General features: G+C 45.9%; 1 protein-coding gene across 2 annotated transcripts in view; it reads left to right on the forward strand.

The window, feature by feature from the left end:
* PLEKHM3 (pleckstrin homology domain containing M3) overlaps positions 1–14585 on the forward strand; it is a 164205-nt gene extending 149620 nt beyond the window's left edge. Inside the window, exons 8-9 of one of the 2 annotated variants that reach the window (XR_004189975.2) lie at positions 8346–10958; positions 11091–14585. Coding sequence is in view for 1 of the 2 variants with exons in the window: in XM_006205232.4 (XP_006205294.2) it covers positions 8346–8523 (178 nt within the window). In the remaining variant the exon portion in view is untranslated. Of the gene's footprint in view, positions 1–8345 lie in introns of both variants that reach the window. The other variant, XM_006205232.4, reaches the window with a different exon arrangement.
* Positions 14586–25457: the final 10872 nt, after the last annotated feature.

A 25457-nucleotide genomic window follows, 5' to 3' on the forward strand; every position in this document is an offset into this window, starting at 1 on the left:
TTTTATTTGTGTTCCATTAAGCGTCTTAGTACTTTGAGGAACTAAAATGTAGTATGTTAAATAGAAGTAAATCCTATTCAGAGGCTTAGATAGATACCATCCTTATAAATTATTGTTTCTTTTAAAGAGGCTTACTTCAAAAACTTGACGGTTAAATTTTTCATTTTTACACTAAAAAGGTAGGCTGGTGAACTAACAGAAGTCCATATATAAGCCAAGGTATTTTTTCAGTCTGCATTAGCCTAATGATATCCTTACATTCACTGCCTTTTTCTTAGAGGCAGCAAGACATTTCTGAACATCTCTTGGACTCTTACGTGTCTTGAATTACTTTAGAGATTTTTGCAGAAAGCCATCGCTCTTATTTATGGTTATTTAATGGATACAATAATGAGATAGTCTAGCTTTTTCCAGAAATTGTGGAAAATTTTTAAAGCCTCCTTCAGATGCTTTACTTTCTCTAAATGCTGAACAGATTTTTCTGAAGTAATCCCAAGAAATGAGGGACACTTGTCTGCTGAGAGTGATAGTAACTGTCAGGTGAACCATTAAAACAAACAAACAGAACACTTAGAAGTGTCAGAAATTCCAGTTTTTCCCTATCCCCAAAAAACTATTTCATTCAGGTCAAAACTATTGTTATTTCATATACATAGAGTATTACTGAGAAGACTTGTGACCATCTGCAAATTAGTAGAAGCATTTATTAAGCATTTGCACTAAAGATAGTAGTGAATGACTGTCCCCAGTAGGGTAGCAAAATTAACAAATGAATTAATTAACCCTTGTTTACATTCTATTTCAAAGCCAAGATTTCAAGTAAAGCTCTTATCAAAGGTATTAGCTGAGCTTGGTTTACAAACTAAAAGTGCAAGACCTGTGAAAGCCAAATGCTTTGTGGACTACAATCGGGAGGAAAACCTTACTTAATTAACTCTGGGGATTAAAAGGTAAATAAAAAGATCATTGCAGGGCATGCCAATTGTTCTCCCCTGATCTGAGTCTTAGTAGGTATTTGGGGATACGTTGAAGGACCATGTGGCTAGTAACTGGAGAAGGAGGGCCATACTGAAGTCAGAAGACTGGAGTCAAGTCCAAAGCTGGTCATCATTTACTGGTTCTAGGACCAGATAGGCCACCAGTTATTTCATCATGTCATTTCATTATCTATTTACTGACTGACTGACTGACCAAAAAAGGGAAAACAAATAGGAGAGCTGTTGTAAGGATAATATATGCAAAGGGCCATAAAGATGTTGCCTAATTTGATATTACTGTATTTGCATTTTCCAATTCAGAACTACTGGAATGGCTGTACAAATTAGCACATACATGCCTAAATCTGCCAGACATTTGGCCAAAGGAGCTGGATCTTTTCCAGTCAAACCATATGGATACCTTTTCAGCCTCCACCTCTCTACCCCAACCCAAAAAAAGGAAAAAGAAAAAACAAATCACAAAACACCCCTAAATGTGATGGGCCCAAATGCAGCTCATTCCTCACTCTGCAAGGAGCCAGGACAGTTCTGTAATCCAGTGTTCCCAGACCCTCTGCTCTCTTCCTCTCCTCCCCACCTGCTTCTCCTGGGGCAGAATAGAGGGGCGCCGGAGGAGGGTGGATTTCTGAGAATCCTGGCACAAGGTTTGACTGGAGGCGGTGCTCCAGGCAGCGGCTATGAAACTTGACCCTCCCCACCCATGGCACCAACCATAATCGGTATCTAACTGAAATTGTGTGTTAATATTTCTTTATTTTAACCCTTCTATTTCCCACAAGAGAATGAATCTGTTAGATTGTATCATTTGTTTAAATCATATTTAACCATCGTCTCACCATTGCATATTTAGTAACATGTTTTGGGTATTCTTCTAAACAGCACACATATACGTATGTAAGTACTTACCTAGCACATGCACGCACGCACACATACGCCATATGTGACATTGGCTGATTTCCTCTTTAAGCAATTTATGTTTGCTTACATTGATTTACTTACACAATAACAGAAGAAAACACCAACCAACCCAAAATATTAAAATAACCAGGCCCCAGTAAAAAACCTCCCTTAGCTAAGAGATTTAAATAATCATCTTGGTTTCTTGGAAAAACCAGTAATAGCTAGTGGCCCTATGAGGCGTCTCACATAGTAGCCACACACCAGACCGCGCTCGCATGCCTGATAACATGCACTTATTTCTGCACCCCACCCTCTCCACTGTGGGCTCTGCAGAGTGGAAATCAGCCAGAGCTCTGCCCTGCTCTGTGGGTCTGTCCTTTCATTTGTCAGAGATCCAACCAAACTCAAGCCTGAATTTCAATCCTAGTGAAATATCTGAGGTCATTGCCTGAGCCAAAAATAAAAATGCAGCAGGGAAGGAACCCAACATGAACAGAGCAGAAGCGTCTCAGTGACCTCAACCTGGGGCAGAGGCCTTTAGCAGTTTCCTGTGACCTCCCTGTGTGCAGCTAGAATCTGGAAGGGCACAGACAAAGCCATCATCCAGCCTGTCTCTAACTGGTCTCACATCATCAGCATTCCAGAACAGGAAACCATCGGCCGCCAGGAATTCTTGCTTACTTGCCACAGTACCTGAGAAACAAACCTTTTTCCCTGCATATATTTAGTTCTGTTAGTTTGTCACAGGTTAGTTTCCTTGGGTTTGATAGCTATCATAAGAACATCCTGTCTATCCCATCTCTTGGCAATTGACTGATTTCTAAGTTCTGAACCACTCTCTCATTTACCGTAGGTCACTAAGCTAATTTTTAGGTCAAAGACTGTTTATAAAATGTAGTCTCTTGTGATGGTGCCTTTACTAAAACATAGAACGAGATTAGTATGGCCCCTAAATGGTAGAGCTATTCCTCTGCCCCATCCAAAGAAGGGGACCAGTTTGCCGGGCACATAGACCTTTAATGGCATTGCCACTTAGAGCTTCCAAAGAAGCAGACCTCGAGTTACTCCTCCCTCCTTACCTGTCCTCTGGTGTATCCAGTGCTGATAGGCACCTGGTCCACCCTAGTGTGGCTGTCCCAGTGGTTAAAACATAAAAATCCTTCTATATAGGGTGGTAAATGACTCCTGCCTCTAGCCAACCCCCACTGCCCCAAATAAAAACCCCTCAGCATTTAACAATTCTTGGAGAGAGGGAATGCTGATGAAAGGTGGAAGAAGGCTTAGAAAAAAATCCTTCACGTTCAGCTAAAATTTTTTTAGAAAGGGCAGAGTCAGCTCCTTTTGGCCAAATTCCTGATGATCGGAGTTATATGTACTAACACATAAAAGCTGTTTCATAGTTTGATCAATGCAAATAAATAAAATGTAAAGTAATGCTCTTCACTTTAAAGCTCATCTCATTCAATCCCAGCTTGTCTGAGGAGACGCCAGTCAGCATTCCCACTCATTCATCCACAGACCTGGGGGCAAGAAGGTTTGGAAAGAGGAGGGTAAAACCCAGAGTAGCTTTTTCCCCCCTACACAAAACCTGCAGGTTGGAAGGAACCTTAGACACCACCTAGTCCAACGAGGTTCAGGGATAAGTAACCTACCCAAGATCCCAGTGATGCTAGGGTCACTGGGCCAAGAACTCGGGGTTCCTCGCTCTAGTTGAGCCCTCCTCTCTGCAGTAAGTGGCCTCATTGATATACCACTGGTCTCCTTTTCATTGTAGAAGTTGCTAAAACGTAACTGCTTCACAGCTATACAAAAGCAATTTGTTTAATGGAACAAATGCAGAAGTTTATAGTTTTAGTTCACTGGATGGCCTAGATGAGGCATGAAGAAGCAAAGACCACCACAAAGAAATACTCCAGAAGTTCTTGGCCAAAGAGCAAATAAATGTGACCGAAGGCCAACCACCAAGATGATCTTTGGGGAGGATGGAAAAATCAGAGCAAGCTGATAGAAAGCTAAGGGCTACTAATCAATGCATAGAATTGTGTCATGGGTATTAACTCCTTAGATCATGTTCTAAATTAACTTTGTATATTGTATTTTTTATTGAAGTATAGTCAGTTCACAATGTTATGTCAGTTTCTAGTGTACAGCATAATGCTTCAGTCATACATGAACATATATATATATTCATTTTCATATTCTTTTTCACCATAAGCTACTATAAGATATTGAATATAGTTCCCTGTGCTGTACAGTATAAACTTGTTGTTTCTAAATTAATTTTAGAAACCATGGGATGGTTAATGCTAGTGCGTTTCACCTATTTTAATCAAATGATGTATTAAAAATACGTATTTGTGAAAATGCTATGAATAAATACACTATGCTGGACCTTACTGGTTGGTATGAGCAGAAGGCAGCAGGTGACACTTGCAAATTCCACCTGGGGAGGGAACTGTTAAGTACTCCCTGGGTACCCCCTCTATGATGCTTTGTGCAGATGGGTTAGGTCAATGGTTCTCAACTGGGCTGATCTTACTGCTCCACCAGGGACTTCTGGACATTCGGCAGTGGCAGGAGGCACTGACGCAGGAGGGGCGGCGGGTTGCTACTAGCATCTGGTATGTGGAAGGCAGGGATGCTGCTGAACATCCTGCAGTGCACAGGACAGCCCCCACAACAAAGAACTGTCCGTCCCAAACTGTCAGTAGAGTTGAGATCTCTGGATTAAGTGAAGCAATGAATGTTTTCAAGAAAAAAAATGGGAAAACCCATTGGATGGCTTTGGTCAATAGCAAGTCCATGTCCCTGCAGGCGCATCCTCTATGACATGACACTGGGAAGGGAGGACATTCCATCTTTGTTCTCTGTGGTGCAACAACCAAAATGCAGTGGAACTGCTGATTGCTGGGACTGGGTGACTCAGAAATGAAGGTGCTGGCTTTCATTTGATTGCTCACGCAGAACACCAAAGGGACATTGCTCTTTCATTATCTGTGGCAATTTTCTGCACAAATGATTACACTGGTAGATTTGCCTTATATAAAAGACATGTATCTAAAAAGTTATGTTTGTTAAATCATATTTTAAATACAGTCAGGAATTCAGAAAACACGAAGGAGCCAGTGAATCTTTTTAAAGTGAAAGGTCCTTTTGAATAGAGCCCTATTCTCTAAGAGGAGCATACCTATATATTGCATTTTTAATGTAAATATTTTCCCTGCACATCTCATTTTTATTACAGAGCACCATAACTCTCACGTGAGAAACAGTTTCTCTTCCTCCTTCCCTTTCCTGCCCTTGTTCTTTTCCTTTAAAGAGAAACTCAGGGGGGAAATTAACAATACAGTCTGAATTTGAGAAAGTCATTGATCAATTTGTCCATTATGCCACTCAAAAGATGCCTGCTGGGTTACAAATTGTTAGAAAAAAATAGGACTTGGTTCTACTTTGAAATCATTAATTTTTTATCTCAGACTTTTTTCAGTTACTGACCTTTGGCTGGAAAGAGCAGGTGTACTCGGTCCCTCCATCACCCCATGGGTGTTTGTTGCACCAGAAATATCTGATAAGGCTCAACCTCTTCACTCACAGCAGGGTGGGAGGGGGGTAGCAGCACAGATAAGGGAGTGGTGCTGAAGGAACCCAGCGGTTCTCTCCTCATCAATCAGTGCCCGAGGGCAACCTCCCTAGGTGTATAAGTCACTGACTAACTCAGCAGGGCAAAGGGGGCAGGAAGGAGGAAATTTATTTGATAACGTTATCAGCAGTGTCACTTCAGCGGTAGAAGGTTACAGAGGTATGACCCACTAGGGACGAAGCCACTACTACTGGGGAGGAGCCACTCAGACAAGACAGGCACTAGGACACCTGGGTCTGACCTTTCTCCCCTGGGAAGGAGGGAGGGGCTGAGGGAAGGGAGACACTAGAAATGACTCCACCATGTCAACTGCCTGGGCGGCACAGCTCCAGTGTCAAGAAGGCAGGTATCAGCATCATCATGAGAGGTGGTGTCACGGTGCTGTTTGAATGGTCCTTTTACGTAGACATCCACCCGGTTTAGTCTCAGAATTCGGTTTAGTCTCAGAACCCGGTTTAGTCTCAGTGAGTAGAAAGGAGGTCATTGTGAACAGCATTTTCCAAACGAGGAAACCAGAGCACCTAGAACGTGAATAATGTGCCCAAGGTCACTCAAAAGAGGATTTGAGATTTGAACACAAATATTCTGACTGGAAGCCCTGTGTTTCCCTCCGCGATGGCACACTGCTCTCACTCAGATGACCAGGCCTCAGTACGAGCTTTGGCTGGGCTGCCAGGAACCCTGGGTTCTAGTCACAACTCAGTCTTTAACTCATGGTGTCCTTGAGAGACAGTCACTAGCCCTCTTAGAATCTCTGAGACGAGGGGATTGACCAAGGTGTCCTCAGGTCACCATGGTGACATAGGTGAAACCAGGCCAAAATGAAGGCCTGCAAGAAGGCAGCAGGCAGCTGCTCGCGCTGGGAGGAGCCGTCTTAGCTGTATCGTTCAGCACTTAACATGTTCTGGGAACTGTGCTAAACGCCTTACCCATCATCCCATTTAAGCCTCCCAACACCAGACAAGTACCTGTCAATGGAAACTCAACTTAGCAGATAAGAAGAGAAGCTCAGGGAAGTGAGGTAACTTACTCAAGGTCCCTGTCTTAATCAGCTCAGGCTGTTACACAGAACACCATACACTGGGTGGCTTCCACATCAGATACTTACTTCTCACAGTTCTGGAGGCCAGAAGCCCCAGATCAAGGTCCAGCAGGGCTTGGTTTCTGGTGAGAGCTCTCTTCCTGGCTTGCAGACAGCCGCCTTCCTGCCCCAGTCCTCATACAGCCTTTCCTCATACAGGGGGAGAGAGACCTTTCTGTTGTCTCTTCTTGTAAGGAACTAATCCTATCAGAGCTGGCCTCACCCTTATGATTTCATTTAACCTTAATTACTTCCCTAGGACCGCATCTCCAGATACAAAAGGGGAGCACACAGTTCAGTCCATACCGGTCATACAGGCAGAAAGTGATTTGAAGGTGGGGTTTGAAGTCAGGCCATCTCACTCTGCCTGCTCTTCTGACCACTGTTGTGTGATATTTGGTCCAGAGAGCTGAGCTGCGGGGAGAGACAGCTGGGTGCAGTGACGCTTCTGTCTTCTGGCCTCTCAGCTGGTAGATACAGCCCTTCCCCCCTACACTAGTGTCTCTCCCTCTAAGTCCCTGCCTTCTCTCCTGGGTGCGAGGGTGGGTGAGAAGATCCTCCTGTGACCGAACTTTCTGAGTCCTGAACGGTGCCAGTGGAGAGTCAGCAGCAGGCCAGGGAATGGTGCCCCAAAGACCACCCTACACCCAGCACTGAAACTCAAGGCACTCGAAGAAAAGCATAAGAGGCCCCTGGGGACTGGCTCCTTCGTAGCCGTCTTTGAACCCGGTCCAGTGCTGGATCCTCCCTGGATGTTGCTGGTCGAACAAAATCATGTGGGCCCAATTCCCTGGGCTCCCGGGATGAGGTCATAGTTGGTTGTCACTCATGTGTGGAAGGATGCAAACTTAATCCACGCTGGCCAGCCACCCACTGGAGCAGCTCTACTGTGCTTGTCAGTTACTCATCATTAAAGACTGTGCAGTAAAAACAAGCCGTTTAGACTCCTGTAAAGGCTTCCACCAAGCCAAACAACAAACTAGTCATCCACCTGGAATGCCTCCTCTCTATAAATCACAATATCTATGTGTTGTTTAAAAAAAAAGTTCCCTGCCCCACTCTCCCATGCTTCACGGTTCCCGCTTGTGTTATAAAGGTAGATTTAGAAAGGTTGGGAGAGGTTCCTATTTTTTTTTTAAACTCAGGAGAACAATAGACCAGAGGATATCATTCAGAAAATGAAAATGTATCATTGTACCTTTCCTAAGTGTCAAAAAGGCAAGGAGTCCCGGGGAGCCACTGTGCTCTTGTCACTGGAAGTGGAAAGCCGTGTTTTCACAGCTGTGATGCGGGGCTGTCACTGTGCTGGGAGTGTCTTCCGCGGGCAAGGCACTTCAGTCTTATTTTCTGTCATTTCACCCTACAGTCACTGCCCTCTCTTCTTTCTTGTTGGAGGGGAAATGAACACACAGGGCTTCCAGAGTTCTGTCTATGGTCACCATGATCACAAAATTGCTAGTTGACTGCCGACTCCCCTTCTCCCAGAAGCCATAAGCCTCTTCCCAGCTAGTTCTAATCAGGAAAAAAAAAAATGTTTTTCAAGTGAAATTCAACCTTGAGCCTTTTGGAAAAGGGAAGAGCCCATTTCTATGAGTCATGTCTCTTCCCAGGGGCAGGGCTGTCCCTAATAAAATGTGGCCCAGGCTGCACAGAGGCCACTGGGCTTCCAGAATCCTGCCTTGCTCATTTCGACCTTGTTTGTCATATCTGTGGTTGGCTTTTGCAGGTGTGAAAGCTGTGGAGCTGTTTTCCACTCTGAATGCAAAGAAAAGTCTGTCCCCTGCCCGAGGTGCGTACGCCGAGAGCTGCAGAAGAAGCAGAAGTCTTTCTGGCGGAGGCTGAACATGGACGAGAGCCTGGAGGAGGCGTGCAGCATGTTTGAGCTGTCCTACCAGAACACCTGACTCCGCAGGAGCCCGGGGCAGGGGAGTGACCTCTCAACCACCCATCAGCCGTGGCGGCTTCCTAACTAGCCAGTTAGACTCCTCCAGGAGAAGAGTCCGTCTCTTCTTCAGCTAGATATAGATATATATTTATACATACACACACCCACTCATACCTATACATCCTGTACTTATGTTCTGTATCAGTCGTTGTCTAAAAGGTCCATAGAGCTTTGTGGCTCAAAAAATTACCAATAGCCGTGGATTTCAGCTGCTTGCTCCCAAGCAAAACGTGGTTTACACACAAGGCTTTATAGTTCAGGGTTTTTTGTTTTGTTTGTTTGTTTGTTTGTTTGTTTGTTTTGGCTCTCAGGGGCCATTGATTACATAGGACACAGGAAAAAGCATTTCCTACAGAACAGCGCTTCGTGTTATTTTTGTGTTATTTATTTTTAGCCTTCACAGAGGATGAAGTCACTGAGGCGAGCACCCATCATCATCTATTTCATATGAAAATCTTCAAAACACAGCAGTGACTCCTGGGTCCTTCCAGCAGGACCCCGTGTTCCTGGCTTTCACCTTGGTGTCTTGGCAGAGGCAGGGATCACCTAAGCTGAGTTGAATGGCTTGGAAATCAGGAGTGTGAGCTCCCTCTGACAGAAAGCAAGCATCCCTAATTTATCAGAGGAGCTAGTTCTGGTTTTGAAGTTAAATCTCAGAAGGGATTTTTCTTGAGAAGAGACCTCAGTGACCAATAACTGTGTTGTCAGTCTGTTTGCTGGTACGAATCCCAACGCCCACCCAATGTGAGGCTCCATTGTATTTGCCGGGTTGGAGACGGGGCTCTCTTAAGAGCAGGCTTCCAAGAGTTTCATGGATGACAGTTATGACTTTTTAATGGTACTGGCCTGAGGAAATTGCCTAGGATTGTTGTTAAATACATCGGTTTGTAGACCAGGGAAGGATGTGGAGTGCGTCCATTCCGAGACACAGTCTGCAGTTTCCTTACATAGAATCCTGTGCAGGCAGTTCCTACCTATTCATTTTAAATGCTTCATTTTTCACTGTACTTCATGGCACTTTCATTTTGACCTTTAATTTGTCGGTGTAACCATGTCTGCTTTCAATTTTTTTTTAATTGTTTAAAAAAAAATCAGAGTAACTTGGAACTTCAAAACACCAACTTTAGACTATTAAGAAAACAGCAAACTTGTGAGTATAATTAATGAATTAAATCTTATATTATTTAAATGAATATATATACACATATGTAACTGTCACCGTAAAGTGAAATGAGAAGTTTTAAAATATCACAGCATAAGAAATACAAGTTGCTTAGGCACTTGGCAGGGTGGCGCGCTCCCTCTGCGGTGCCCCTTTTAAGAGCTAGCGTAGCAGTCACCGTGACTGATGTGGCAGGAAGGATGGCACTGGAAGTCATGGCTCCCAGTCCAACCTCACAGAACAGAAAAATTAGCTTATATTGAAACAACTCCCAGGAGACAGTATGAGAAGATTCTGTTCGTTTCCTTTGAGCATATGCCTTCAATGCCTTCACGGTTTAGTAGTTTCACTGCTAGTAGGACCCGAGAGTCAGCGGCTCAGAGTCCAGGGTACGTTTAACCCCGTCGCTCCTCTCCCGCATGCCTGGCTCCCTTCGGAGCCCAATTCGCGATGCTTCTGGCGGTTTAGAGACGTGACAATTCAGACTCACTTTTGTGCAGACGGTTAGGTGTGAGCCTTTCACCTCTCAAGCCATGCCAGTCCCTCTGGCCCCAGACCACACATTTCAACTGAATAGCTCAGCACCACACACGTGTTTATTTTCTGATTACACAGTAGCTGTAACCAAGGCATGAAAACTCATTAAAAAGGGCTGGGGCCCCATTCATGAGACGCTTTACGGTGCCTTTTACTCTTAGAAAAGTAAGTTGACTCCCCACCTCCCCCCTCTACTTTATAGAGACTGTTGCACACAAAAGGAAAAGGGTGGAAAATCTCAAACAAGCACTTGGCAAACAGGCAAACGAATTTGATCATCTCCCCTTTCCTCCTCCCCTTCATGAAATACAGTATTTATATTTTCCAGCCTCAGAGAAGATAGCAGAACATGATCTTTCACAAGAGAATTATAGACCTGCTTATTATAAAACAGATGTGCTCCAATGGCAAAGTGCCTTTTCCCTCCGCCCCTAGCTCCCTGTCACTGTAGCTTGCTTCTGCCTTCGCCGTAATTAACGTATCTGTGATCCCGACTTGGAGACCTCAAATGCAGGGCTGTCTCCCCACCTTCTAGCATGTTCGCCGTGTATACAGAATTTCCTGTCCCATCTCACAGGCCCCCAGGGTCAGACTGGCTGAGAAGCGGGGTGAACTTCTGCATCTCTGGTCTCTATGCTTTCACCAGGTCCATGCAGAGACCCAGCTGAATATTGGCAGTCCTGTCCAGTGAACTGGTAAGGAGAACTTTCCACCCACATCATTTTCTGCTTATTTTCAAAAGGGAAAAAAATAAATATGCTATCACCATCAGCCACCCAGAACTGGACGCGTAACCCAGCTGCTTCTGTTTTCTCTCCTTTCTGTAGATCCCTGACAGCTGGGTCGGTGCTGGCCGCAGGCCTCCATGACCCGCTCAGCCACCACACCAAAATCTGATAGGACAGAGCAGAGCCGGCTTGGAGCTGGGTCTGCCATGAAAATTCAAAATTGCTGTTTGCAGCCCAAACGCCTTAGCGCATATAAACGCCCTGTTTTGAACCCTCCCAAATCACTCGATACACTGTAAGTAATTGTTCCACTGCTTAGAAACTGTTGAAACAAAAGCAAATCTGTGGATTACCACCTCCTTAAGACCAAACCCATACCTGCTTTCCCTCGTGGTCTTTTTTTGATCCCATGTTAAATATCTTGCACATAAAGCACAGGAGAAAATGGCCAGGGAATCCCCTAGAGCTGGCAGCCGCTCAGGGGAACCTCTTTTCTCTCGAAAGGCCCACTCCCTGGTGCATCCCTGGAGGAAATCTCCGTGCAGTGCCAGATACCCATGTGTGAGACAGTCCAACCCTGGTGAAATGTTGGCATCTCATCCTGCAGAAAAGAAGCCAGTTCTGAAAGTAGACCTGAGTTTGCACCGCGGCAGGAAGGCCGCAACGCACTTAAAAAGCAGTCAACTGGGATGTGTTCTTTCCAGGGCGGCTCTTTCCCGAGCATGAAAGCCCTTTGTATGAAAACCTTGTAAACCCTCGTCTTCCCCCTTTGCTACACTGCCTTTTCGGGGGACTCTGTTACAGTCGTCTTCATCTCTGTAGTGCTAAAGGGTAATCTCTTTAGGAGCTTTAATATCTGATTAGCTGAGAAGGTAATCGCTTTTTGATTCTTCTAGACTAGGCCTCCCCCTGAAAAGGGTCTATCTCTAGAATTTGGGATTTGTGATTTCCAACCAGCTCAGTGGCGGCCTTCAGACTCCCGCCTAGGGACCATGCCGCAATTCCCTTCCAGGCTGTTGACATCACTCTAGCTGCTGTAGGCAGCCTTCGCTAAGCTGGAGTGAGTCCCCTTGCATGGGGTCTGGCCTCTGTTTTTGTCTCTGCATCTGTACACACTGAACGTTGACACTGGATGGTTTCTTCCCATGCCTTCTCGAAAAGGCTTGGCTTCCAAACCTGTGGATTTGTTCTCTACCCATTGGCCAGAAAAGGCCACATGTAAATTACTGTATCAGAGTAGGACTTTCATGATGCCACACTGAACACTTTCTGCAAAAAGAGGAATTATCTGAGGAAGCTGAGATACACTCTGCTCCTCATTTAGGGGTTAAGGCAATGCTGCTATTCCCGTGTTTGGGCAGAATTACTCACCTCCACTGATCAGCCGCACTTTATTGAAATAACTGGACAATGAAGTCAGTCTTCAACTCCTGATTCTAATACTGTCTGGAGTCAACACAAAGGCGATTTTACTTTATTTTTTTACTTCTCCCAGCAAAGAGAGATGCATGCAGTTTTCCCTCTTTATTTCTTGAGTTTTCTGTCTCACTACTTTTCTTCTTCCAAGATAATGTGAAAACGTAAAGAAGTGGGGGTGAAACTGACAGAAGCGAACATGCCCTTGTTGGCATGAATGGAGTCGTTGGAAACGCTCTGTTTTCCTTTCCCTGGTCCTTGTTACCAATCGGGCATTAACAACACAGGGGTGTGTGTGTGTCTGTGTGTCTGTGTGTGTGTGTTTACGCTGCACCTCTCCTGACCCTGAGTCTCGTAAAAACTAACTGCTCTACTTAACTACTTGAACCGAGTGATAGGTGAATAGGCCTGCTCAGTTCATCTAAGCAGACAAACGTAATTTCTATTATGTGGGACAGTGTTTCAACAATTAAATCCCAGCAGCCCAGGTCATCGTTAAACTCTAGGTAAAAGTCAAAAGACAAGTGTGGAGCACCTTCCAAGACACCCACAGTTGCCAGGGGGCTTACTTTAAATGGGTTCCAAATGATTATGTGATGGAACACTTTCCTCCTACGGTGGCCTCCAGTGTGATGGAAGGCCCTGTTAACCTCAAGTGAAGAGACAGCTGCTGTTTCGCTTTGGTTCCCCCCTATGGAAGGAGAAGCCATCTTGTTAGAAAGGTCTGGAGTGAAGCTAGTTGTTACCCAGGTAGAAGATTCTGGCGCCTGTAGCACCTCCTAGCACAGTGACGATTCCCTCCTAGGCCTTAGAGCTGCAGACCAGCCTCTCTCCCCTTCCCTTGATCTTCCTTGCCCCGGTCCTAAGCCCTGAAATCTGATTCAGGCCTCATAAACTGGCTGGTGGACCACTAGGGCCTGTGGCTCCTTCTCTTGTTGGCCGTCGCATTGTTTCTTTTCCCCGTAGGAGTGCCTTACAGTACTGCCTAGTGCTTCTAGTCTAGACTCTGTGACCCACTCGAAGCCCACAGGACCCTTCACCTCATTGTGGATCATTTGGCTTCTTCCCTGTTGGCTGCTGCTCTTTACACAGGCGCGCTTGGAGCCTGCATATTCCATACACGTCAGACCTTTCACCTTCATTTAACCTGGTGCCTTAACCCCGTGAGTGCAAGGATTCCTGTTGGAAACACATCATCAAAGTAGAACGTGGAAACACTGGCTTCTTGGCGCTTTTTACCAGGAGATACAAAAGAGACACCCACGTAATGTTTTAACTCTGTTTTATGCTGTTTTTCTAATCACTTTTTTTTTTTTTTTGCTTCCTTGCTTGCTTTTCATTAACCAAACTCAGGGGAATATCACGATGTCACCAAGGCCAATGGGTAGAGAAATTAAACCGCTTATTCAGATTTGAATCTGAAAAGTCAGTGAACTTAGCCTTTTTCAGGTTAAAACATTACACAAACACAAGGGTTTTCTTTTCCTTTACTGTATAAAGATTTTCTTTTATGTTGCCACCTGTTTTCCAAATGGGAAGCGGAGAGCCTCTTGGATGAACTGTGGTGAGAACATCCCTGCGTGGCGCGGGCAGACCGCCGAGCTATTACAGCGGGCTTTCAGCGCTGGAGGCCTCGCTTCTGGTTCTGGTCACCTACCAGGACCTTATTGTGAACAGCTAGTGGGCTACCTTAGAAGATTTAAGGGGGAAAAAATCTGTATTTAAGGAATCTGTAAAAGGAGGTAAAATGTGTAGATTGCAAATGAAGAGTACTGAACACGGGCTGTGGAAGACCTGTGCACAACGTGCTCTCACACTCCTGGGTCAGATCAGTGTCATTTTCTCTTATTTCTGCTCATGCCGTACAGAACTGCCTAAAATTTGGGGTTGGGGCTTTTACTATGTCACTCTGTGTTGAGCTGTTTGTAATGGCTGTTATATGCTAAGTTATGTATGTGCTGTTTCTGTTTTCAGGGTTGTATTGCCTTTTGTTTTGGCATAACTGATCCATATTTTTGTTTACATCATTTTTAAAATATCAACCGTAATAATAGAAAATGAAGTTGTATTGTAGAAAGGACCCCTAGTTTTTGTGGTCATCTGTCATATAATTTAAGTGCACCAGTTCCTAGTGTATAAAGTTCTCTCTCTCTCTCTCAATAAACAATGCAGAAAGTACTTTCTCATCTCCTAACAACTTCATTAGAATGCTGTTTCTATGGGGGGAAATGAAAGTCCAAGAAGAGCCCTGGATGTTCATTCAAAGTCAAGATTTGAGCTGTATTGAAAGGGAGCTACTGGGACTTTAAAATAGCTCTTAATATTAATCTTACAGATGGACTTTGGTTTTTTTCTAAACCCATAAACCTCAATATTCTCATCAGCCCTTCTCATGCTTATGAAAAATACAGTGTAACTTTTCAAAAGAAGCAGATACAGTGTTACAGGCTTTGTTTCTCAGATCAGGCGGAGATTTCTTTCAGGTCTGAGACAAATCCGCCAAGCCCACACAAGGACTGTCCTGCCACAGCCTTCCCCCAGCCCTCCTGCCCCGGCTCCGTCTCGCCACTGCACTCTCCAAGTTAGAGGGACAAGTGCCAGGCAGTAGGCAGCAGGCAAGGACACTAGTCATTCCTGAAGACCATGTTTTGGGAGCAAAGAGTGGAAAGGAAAGAGGAGTGACCTCTGTGAGGACAGCAGCCCTCTGGGGGTGAAGAGGTGGTTGGGAATATCTGCACGACCTTCCCTGGGCTGGCCCTCACCCTGCCACCAAAATAGTCACAGGCGCAACCGTCCACTTGGGACTTTTCAGAAGCACCATTTGAACTCACTGTCTCAAAGCCATGGAGGAGACCAGCAAAGGTGCTTCTGGTTAAACATTTACCAGAGGTGGACTCTGAACCTCACTCTCTAAGACACACCTAAACAAGTTCATGCCCAGCCGCCCCTCCCCCACCCTCAGGAAACCAACTGGGGCTCACGCCCATTCTGCCCGAGGAACAACTGGACCTCGTCTTCACTAGAAACCTGCCACAATCCACAATAAATAGAAACGAGTTAATGTTTCACTGAACCAAATGACACGATGCAGGCAGAGCCCTGCTTCGTCTGATTCACAGGACAGGTTAGCTTTCCCCCAGCGGTGGTAAGCTAGAGTGGCTGGATGACTGCAGTAAGTTTCCATGTTACCAAAGAGAGATGTTTCCAGAGGGTGGAAAGAGACACCATTTTGTGTTCCTCTCTCCCCATCCTCTGGAGGGACGGTGATTTGAATCTCCCTTAACTGTCGCTTCCCCATCCTGTCCTTTGATGATGGCTCAAGATGATGGCTTTAATCAGTGGTCCCCACATTAGAAACACAAAAACACAAGCAAAATGACAGGACCCCATCACAGCCAATTGAATAAGAATCTCTCTGGATGGCACCTGCATATTTGTGTCTTTTAAAAGCTCCCTGGGTGATTTCTATGTGTTCTGAAAATTAAGAATCACTAGATTAAATGAAGCAAGTTGCCCCAACATAGACATTTGCTTGGCATACTGGTGGTCCGCAGTGGGAAGAATGTCAAAGGGACAGAGAGGGGCTGACAGCCTTAGCTGCCCTCCAGCTAACAGCTGTTGCCTCCCATCCACCCAGCAGACACAGAACAGTACTTTGGAATTTGCTGCTCATAGATTGCCATTGTTTTCAAAAACCTTACCTTTATACCCTCTTTATTTCCTTCCGGGGTGTGGTTAGAGTCTGTTTATCCAGTATATACCGATGCCAGACAGCCTACTGAATAGAAGTGGCCAAGTCATGGCTACAGGTGACTAAGCTGGCCTACAAAGGGAGCCTTGTACCCTCCTTTTCTTTTTTTCATTCCTCCTGGTAATGCTGCAATTGTCCTCAAATGCATGTGACAGTCTGCTCCCAGTTCAGGCCCACCCAACGAACACGAACCTCATCAGACTGGAGAATGGTGTTTAAAATGGGAAATCATTAGATGCTTGTGGCCCAGAAAGGCCTGGGAAATTCAGGAAATCTTGAGCTGTGTCCATATTTTCCTTGGTTCAGTGAAAGAACAAGAGTTTAAAATGAACCAGAATCATTCTGAATCCAGGCATCTATTGAAGGGACAATTTTCAACCTCAACTGCCCAGTTACAGGTGAATGGAAACTTAGATAATCCTTACCCTCTCCTCTCTGTATGAGGTCAGTGACTTTGAAGATGACAAGTATTCTTCATTAATAGAGCACTTTTCCAAAGATTCGGAGTCCACAAAAGATGTGATCTTCTCATCTTATAATTCTCAGGAAGCCCAAGGAAAAACATACCCAGCAAAAAGGTTCATTCATTCTCCCTATCCTCTAACCTTCATAGCCTGGGCAGAAAGGTCCAGCAGAAAGAACAAATTGTTCTGATAGCTGAACATACAGAAATTTTGATTTATGTGCAATGACTTCCGGTTTACCTGGACAATCAGGAAATTCATTATTCCTGCCTCTATTTCATATTCCTCCATTAGGAGCTTTTGGTTTTAAGCAAATCAGCCAGAGTTCATGAGTTCATACACTATTTCAGATCCCACCACACAACCTCGGGCAGCTGTCGGTCTGGGGGCAATTCCTCCAGCCTTTGTCCAGACCCTCCCAGACAGAATGATAGGAGAATCACTCTCAGTGACTTCCGTGTTCTCCCAGGATGGTCTGTTGTTCTGAAGCTGAAGAGCTGCTATTAGCACTGTAATTTTTTCAAATGAACATTGAGCTAAATTATCTCAAATGTATAAAGGAACATCTCTCCCTGTGTTATGGAAAATTGCCTTCCAAATTACAAGACTATACAAAGCTCATATCAATTTTGGGCCCAAGGACATCCAAATTGCCTTAGCTCCTACACTGTATTGTGATGACACACTCTTAATAATGTCGGGTTCCAAGGATGCCGCAAGGCGCACACTGTTATGAAAATAAACCAGTATCTCGCTCCATTAGGATCACTGCACACAGACTCAAGCCCAGCAAGAGGTATTTTGCTCTGAGAGTCGAGCCTTTTGCAGAGGAAATAAATTCCAATTACACAGGCAGGGAAGTGAATTTGAATTCTAAACTGGGTCAAGCTCCCCAGATGGTGGTCTCACTGCTGCCCAGGGTGAGGCAACTGGGGAAGCAGCCATCAGCAGCCCCAGTGCCTACAGGAGACTGCTGACAGATGTCTCAGGAGGTAACTCCAACTCCCACAGGCTCAATTCCTCACCAAGGTGAAGAGGGCAGCTGGGGCCGGGCACCGGCTGATAGATAGATTTTGCCAAGTGCCAAAGCTTATAGTGAACACATGTCAACATGTGGTCTGACAGCCAGCAAGCCCTGGGAACTAGCCCTCAAACCTGGCCCCAGGGCAACCCAACTCATCTGCTCGTGGGCAGCCTACTACTTCAGGGCAATTCTAACTAGGATTTTCAAAGATAAAAATAAACATTTTCAAAAGTAAAAATGATTAGATTTTGCTTTGTTTGCTCCATCTGTTTTTGTTTTTCGTTTACTTTTTTTGAGGAAATATCACAGAGCAAATCCCAGACATAATGACACTTCATGTCCACGTGCTTCAGCACTCATCTAAAAAAGATGCTTGCTTTTCCCTGCGTAGTCACAATGCCATTACACACTGAACAAAATTAACAATAATTCCTTGTTATTGTCTGATGCTCAGTTCCAAATAAAATTTCCCACTGTCCCCAAAATATCTTTCTTTCTTTTGTTTTGTTTGTTCCGGCAGCAAAAATTTTGCGAAATTGAAAATAAGATTACGAGGTACCCCACCTGAAGGCTTGATAAATTGTAAAGGGCTATGGTGCCTCCCCAGCTTCCCTTTTTCCTTCTTCAAGGTGCAGGTGTCCCACTCCCCCTTCAGAGGCCGGCACCCCCGCCCCCACCCCAGTCATGCCAGGCCATGCAGCTGACAAGACACTGCAGCATGAACATACATCTGCCAGGGTGAACTGATGACCTCTGGCTGATTTACTTGGAAGCTGTCCCAAGGCTGGGAGGCAAGTGCTCTTTAACTGAGAAGAGATGCTACTTTAGGAGCGTGCTGCACCCGCAGCACGATGGTGGTGACTTAGCAATGGATGATGAATGCCTGACTAATTGAAAAGACTGGCTCAAGAAACAGGAAGTGAGTGGAAAGAGAACCCTTCATTTGCAGGGATGGCAGCTGCCCCCCTTGCAGAAGGTCCCATCTGTTCCCTAGTCCCATCCCTGATTCCCGGGGGCAGGTTCCTCACTTTCTCACCCATCCCCTGAGATGCCTTCACCAAAAAGACTTTAGAATTAAAATGCTCCTTATTCAGTTCTTCCACTGGATGAGGATTTCACTTTAAAGTACCTGATATTTGTGACATAAAATTAAAAGGCACAACAGTCTGTGAGAGAGAAGGGCTCTCCAAGGGTCTTCTTCCCAAATAAAAGGCTCTGTCTAGATGTTTTCTGAAAATGTCATTGTTGGCAATGTTGTGAGTTGGACACATCACTGATCATCTTTTTCTTTTTCATCAGATATAAATGGCTATTTGATTAAGATTGTTATTTGAAGCAGAAAAGAGCCTAAGATTATCTATCATTATGGTAAAAACTTTTCCACTTTAATTTCTCCTTAGTAAAAGTTCCGATCTCAGGACACAAAAAGAGATGGTGGCAGGCATGGAATCCCTGAAGCAGTGTGAACATTATGCTAGAACCAGAGCAGCTGTTCTCAGACTGCAGTCCCAAAACAGCACCAGCAGCATCAGTGGGAATGGACTACAAGTGCACGTTCTCGGTTCGAACTAGACCCAGGGGATGGAGAAGGGCGAGAGGGGAGAATTATATTTTAACAACTCCCCCCACAGAGGATTCTAATGCAGGCCAAAGTCTGAGACCTACAAGGACACAGAGGATGTCTGCTAATAACTCAGCCCTCCCTGCCTCCCCTTCAGTCAGCAAACCTGTTAGGAGGCCTCCCACATGCCAAGTACTCTGTCAGCTACTGGGGTTGCAGAGACACAGCCTCTCTGCACCCCACACCCACCCCAACCCCGCCACCCCGATACACAGAGCGAACAGGGAGAAGTGAGCACAGAAGCCAAGAGGGCGACATTAACTAGTGCTGTTGTTGCAACTGTTAGATTCCTGGCTCCTCCGCTTTGGTACCCAGTGACCTTGGGCAAGTTATTATCCCCTTCTCTTTGGAGATAATAATAGACATCAGGTTATGGGGTGCTGTGAGATTTCATTGAAATAACGTGAACACTAACGTGGAAATATCGTGGCACACAGGTCAAGTGCTGTTACTTTTGGGTGCAGAGGGAGAGTGTGAACAAGGATGTGGGTTGATCTCACGCAGCCAGGAAAAGCTTTCAGGGAGAGGGCCCCTTTGAGGCTGGCCTGGGAAGGTGTTGTCCTGTGTACAGCAGGGATGTAGGCTGGAACCAGGTGGCTCTGGGGCTCCAGGTGACATTGTGAGGTTCCCTGGGGGCCCAGCGGCATGGTTGGGCTACCATTTCGTTTTCTACCATCCTGCCTAGCTCCCCTTTCGGACCATTGTGAACATCAGAGTCACCTCCTGCAGCTCCTGGACTCTATGAAAACCTAATCCACCATCCATCAAATGTCAGCTTCTCCCTGTCTGGCGTCCACCTCCTTGAGAAACGTGGCTGAAGCGAGGACTTCACCAGGCAACCCGCTCAGTACCTGCTTTTCAACCATCCTGTCGGGAGTTTGGCTCAGAGCCTTTTCTCACCAGCGTGTCCCACTTTTGCATCGGTCTGCAGGAACATGGGAGTGCTGGATGTGCAAGTTGGCTGATTCCAGCTTCCCTTCCCACAGAGTCATCCTGGAGGGGCGCTCACTCACACCTCAGCCCCACCCCTAGGACCCTGAAGTTGTCTGTGGCAAAGCCTGTATTTTTTTCCCCAATAATTTTCTCCCACTTTATTATTAATTTAGAAAGCCCACACAAGCCCCAGCGCTGCGCCTGCTCTGTGGGTCTCTCCCCCTCTCCATCAGGAACCGGGGCCTCCCGTCCTCCTCCTCCTGTCCCTTTATTCGGTGTCCTGCTGATTGGAAAAGAGGCCCCCCCCTTCCTCCCCAACTCCAGAATTGTCACCGCCAATTAGTGCATTGTTAGGACACACAATGGCGTTACTGTAGCCAGTGGAATGGGAGGCCTTTGTGCTTCTCCAGCCGGCCGTGGGGGCAGTCAAGTTTCATTTAGAGACTTAAAACACAACGCCAGAATAAAAATGCCATTGGAAAAGCAAAAAAAAAAAAAAAAAAAAAAAAAAATCCCAGAAAGAAAGAAAAAAAAGCACCAAAAAAGAAAAGAAAGGAAAAGCAGTAGGAAAGAAGGTGAAGATGAGGAAGAAGAAAAAGAAAAGCAGGCAGCAAGCAAATGCTGAAAAGGAGAAGAGAAAAAAAATCTGCTACTCAGGAGTTCACCCAAACTCATGAAAAGACCTGAGTGGTCGCTACACACTGAAGCCCCCCTCAGGACACAAAGAGGGGCTCAGGCTTAACAGTAATTAGTGGTCTGATTGTGCATGGAACCACTGTGTGTCTTTAGAGGATTTTCCCAACTTTTCTGTTTTTTTTATTTTTCATTCTTCACAAATCAAGAAGGTGGGGGGAGAAAGGTGGGCGGGGGAGGAAAGAGGCTGGCAGCCAACCTCGCCCCCGGCCGTCTGGGGTGGGGGGATTCGGCCTTTCCCTTTGACAGGTAAATTGGATTTTATTCTCTAAAGCTTGTAACTAATTACAGAGGGTGCTTTTCTGGAAGAACGTGACATATGGGTACGTTTTAGAGTCACTGTTTTATTTGTTTCAAGTGCCCTTCGAGCAGCCTGGCCCTTTTTGCAGCCCGGAAGATGCCCCTGGAGCCCCGGTCCTTTCATCCAGAGCCCATGGGCGGTGGACTTCTGGCAGCCCATCTTTCGTGTCCAGGAGAGCTTTCTTCTGCTTGTAAAATTAATATCCCAGTTTCAACATGCGACCAGCCTGCAAGAGCAGCCTTGGCTTCTGAGCTGTTATTCACTCGGAGCCTTCTTCAGAGAGCTCTGGGCTGGAAACAGCTCTCCGGGTCTTAACTCCCTCTCTCCTCACTTCTTGTCGGAGCTACAGGCTCAAGGGGTGCTCTCTGGGCCCAGAAGCCACCCTCACGTTAGGCTGCTCTCCGGATGCTCAAGTCACTCTCCCCTCCCACCTGCCCCACCACACCCTTCAATTTCTAGAAAGTGCCAAGACTCACCACGTCAGACTTGCCACCTAACAAGGATATTCCTGTGTTGTTGTTTTTAAAAATTTTCTTGGAACAAGGCAGCCCAGTGCAGCCAATTCATAACTTGTGCCCACTTCACTCTACTACTTGGAGTTTTTATTTCCCTTCAGAGGCATTAAATGTGCCTCCCCTTCCACTCTGAATCGGACCAGAGTCCTAGTTTTTGGTTGTTTTAAATTTTACAAATAAGCTAAGTAATGGAGACATCCATTTCATGTGAGGTTGAAATAAAATCGCCCTCACCTTTGAAACAGTTCACCCATGACCAGCACTGTTGTGCCTTCTGTTGTGTTTTTCCATCTGTCAAGCAGAAGTGGAGGAAACTGGGGGCTGTTCCCAGGCATCTGCTGAGGCAGGAGGGATGGAGGGTGGGTGGGCACCCAGGAATGTGAAGACCAGAGTTCTAATCCACATCCTGCCATGGGCATGAGCAAAAGGGGGGCCCTGCGCTCACCTCCAGGCATTGTCATGGGGATGAGGGGGACAGGCTATGAAAGGGAGGAGCCCTGGCACGCACCGTGCAGGCACTGAATACACACTGGCTTCCTTCCTTCCTTCCTTCCGAGTCGTCTGCTGGTCAGGAGGCTGCTGGAGGGGCCCTCAGGTGTTCATTTTCCCTTCCCTCCCTGCTGCGCTGTGGGCTTGTTCCCGCTCTAGGTGGATTGCCTTGTCACACACTGGCTCCCTCAGCCCCACCTCCACCCCCCAAAAAAGCACACGTTCTGATTCAGTCAGGAAATAAAAAGAGAAACCCTCTGATAGTGGGCCCTGGAATGTCACAAACACCCAAGTCAGGAAATGCAAATCCAAGGGAGGCGGTACTGAAACAATGCTGACAGAGCCTCCTCTCAAGGCTGGGTTTCCCGGACTGGAGCAGAGAGGGGGTGGATTTGGGTCCCCTAGGTCTGGGTTAGGGAAACATCTGCCCTGCATGGCAGAGAAATTGGGTCCCGAAAGGGTTCTTGGTGAGGGGTTGGGGTGCAAACCAGCACCTCCCACTTTCCTCCACCCTCAGCCTTTAGCTCTGGGAGGGGTCATGGGAACCCAAAGATTCCAGAACCTGCAAAGAAGGAGGCACGTGTGATCACTGGGGAGGACAGCCCAGCCATGGCCACAGCAAACGGGACTTCAATCAAGCCTGTGAGTCCCCAAGTTCACGTCCACAACCCCATCAGGCACCCCCAACATACTCACTATCCAATCAGTGATCTGTTATCAAGTTCACCACCTACACATGTTTGAGTCCCATCTCCTCTCTGTCCCGCTGTCACTTCTGTCCTCGTCCTCTCCCTCCAGACCATTTCAATCGCTTCTTAACCAGCCTTCCTGCCAGGCCCTTCGAGTGCTGCCTCCAATGTGAATATTTATTTTCAAATGCAGGCCTCATCTTGCCTCAGCCCCTCTTAAAAATCTCTTAAGGCTCTCGGTCACCGTCAGGACACAGTCCAAGCTCCAAAGCATGGCCCAGGAATCCTTGATGGTCTGGTCCTGCCTCCCTTTAACTTCATCTCCTGCCGTGGGAATGTCCCCGTGGGCTGTGAGCTGCATTTGTGAGGGGTCCCTTGCTGGATTTAATGCTCGGCTGTAGCTGTCTAGAAGTTCTGAAGCATTTCTGAAGAGCCCCACACTTTCACTTTGCACAGGGCCCCCAAATGCGGTGACTGGTCCCGCTTCTCTCCCTCCTCCCCCTTCACCTTCCTCTGCCAGCAAACTTCTTACACTTCTCCTAAGTTTTGTGCAGTTCTTTCTTTGTGAACTTTCTCTTTGTCTCTTAGCCAAGCTTCCTGTCACCCATCAAACTTTGCTTGCATGTCTCCTTCTCTGAGAATCTTCTCACACTCCCCTGTCCAAAAATGTATTGCCTCTGCAATTGTCCACTTTTCAGCTTATCACAGCTTACTCTTATTTTTTTCCTGCTCAACTGACAGGTTAGGAATTCCCAGATGACACAAATGGTACCTCACACAAGTACCAGGATTTCTAATGCTCGTTTGAGTGACATTGAATCATGTGCTATATTTAAAGAAGTAAGTGTCTGTTGAAAGTATCATTAAGTTTGCACTCCAATGACTATTCCTATGCTCTGCGTGCAGATTTATTGAGACTCTATATTCTCATTCTAGCCTCACTTGGGTCCCTCAGGGCCACAGTGCAGGTCACCACTGTCTGGGACTAGTAAAGCAGTGTGCCTTAGAGTGACACTGTCTAATAGAACTTCCTGCAGTGACAGAAATGTCCAGTATAGAAGCCACCAGCCACACGTGCTACTGAGCGTGTTACATCACAGCAAGTGCGACCAACAACCTGAACGTTGAATTTTATTTCCCTTTAGTTCACTTAAATGTTCCTAGCCACACTGAAGCTCCCACAGTGGACAATGCAGCCTTCCATGGTGTTACTGATCCTTGCCATTGGCCAGGGAGCAAGTCTGCTCATAAACTTTGTTGCTTTGGAGACATTTCTATGCAAATCACAAGCCCCTGAGTACATCCCGAGAAGACAGATTTTTAGTGAAAAGGAAAACGGTCTTTTCTGATTCCCTTGATTGAAATCAGCAACCTCTCTCCATCCACATTCTGCTGACAATCACAATTTGGGGCTCCCTGATATAGACACACCTGCCTGGTCTTACTTGGGAAGTGAGACTAGAAAGCCTTCCACACCTGGGAGGGAAGTACCTGTTGGAGTCAAAGGTTTCTATTTGGTTGCCAAGGGAAATCAGACTCAGCTACATTCCTTTTCTCCAAGGTTGTCAAAGATTTCTACTAAGGTTAATTATGGCTCTTCCTGTGAGACCAGACCACACTTCTGGGCAACACCAGAGGAGGATCATTTGGATGCTGAGTTGTTTAAGACTTTGAGTGAAACAGAGACAGAGGGAGAAGGTTCTATTTTCAAGGTGCATTGTTTCTTTCAGTGAGGACTTCTGTAACCGAGACGGGTAACAGTAGATCACCTGGGGACAATTTCAAAGATGGGAGCAGCTGGGTAGGTAGAAATCACAAGTCTAGACGGCCAAGAATCAGGACAGCACAGACAAATCACAGCAGAGTGAGCCCCTTGGCTTCTTTGTATTTAAAAATGACCCTCAAACTTGCAGGAAAAAACCCCTACAGGATTTGGATTATAATTCCAAATGCTATTTTAAATTATTATCATCAAGACGGGTAGAGGAGTGGGCAAAATAGGTGAAGGGGATTAAGAGGTACAAACCACCAGTTATAAAATAAATAAGTCACAGGAATGTAATGTACAGCACAGGGAATATAGTCAACAATATTGTAATAACTTTGTATGGTCCATAATGTATAAATATTGAATCACTATGTTATACATCTGAAACTAATATGTCAACCATACTTGAATTAAAAGATTATCATCAAAAGAATAGATTAATTTTCAGGCCTCCAGGTAAAATATGGGTCCTCCCCTCACCATCACTGCCTCCCCGCCTCCACCACCCCAGCCTCCAGGTTCCCTAGGGGCACACTCCCTGTTTTCACAGGCCCCAGAATAGGCAATTCTAGAAAATGAGCTCCACCTAAGACTGGGAAGTTAGGCTAAAAACAGGGGAAAATGAGAGCTGATGTTGTGGGCCTTTCCCTTAAGATTCTGCTGATCTGCACTTAAAAACAGGCTCACCAAGAATTCTCCCCAGAAATACAAAATTCAATTTGAGGAAGTCTTCCCCATCTTTCTTCTCTCTGAGAGCAGTTGTTCACACTAATTATCCTCAGCTGACTTTAAGGGTACAGAG

Source organism: Vicugna pacos, chromosome 5, assembly GCF_048564905.1.
Source record: "Vicugna pacos chromosome 5, VicPac4, whole genome shotgun sequence".
Classification (NCBI taxonomy): Eukaryota; Metazoa; Chordata; class Mammalia; order Artiodactyla; family Camelidae; genus Vicugna; species Vicugna pacos.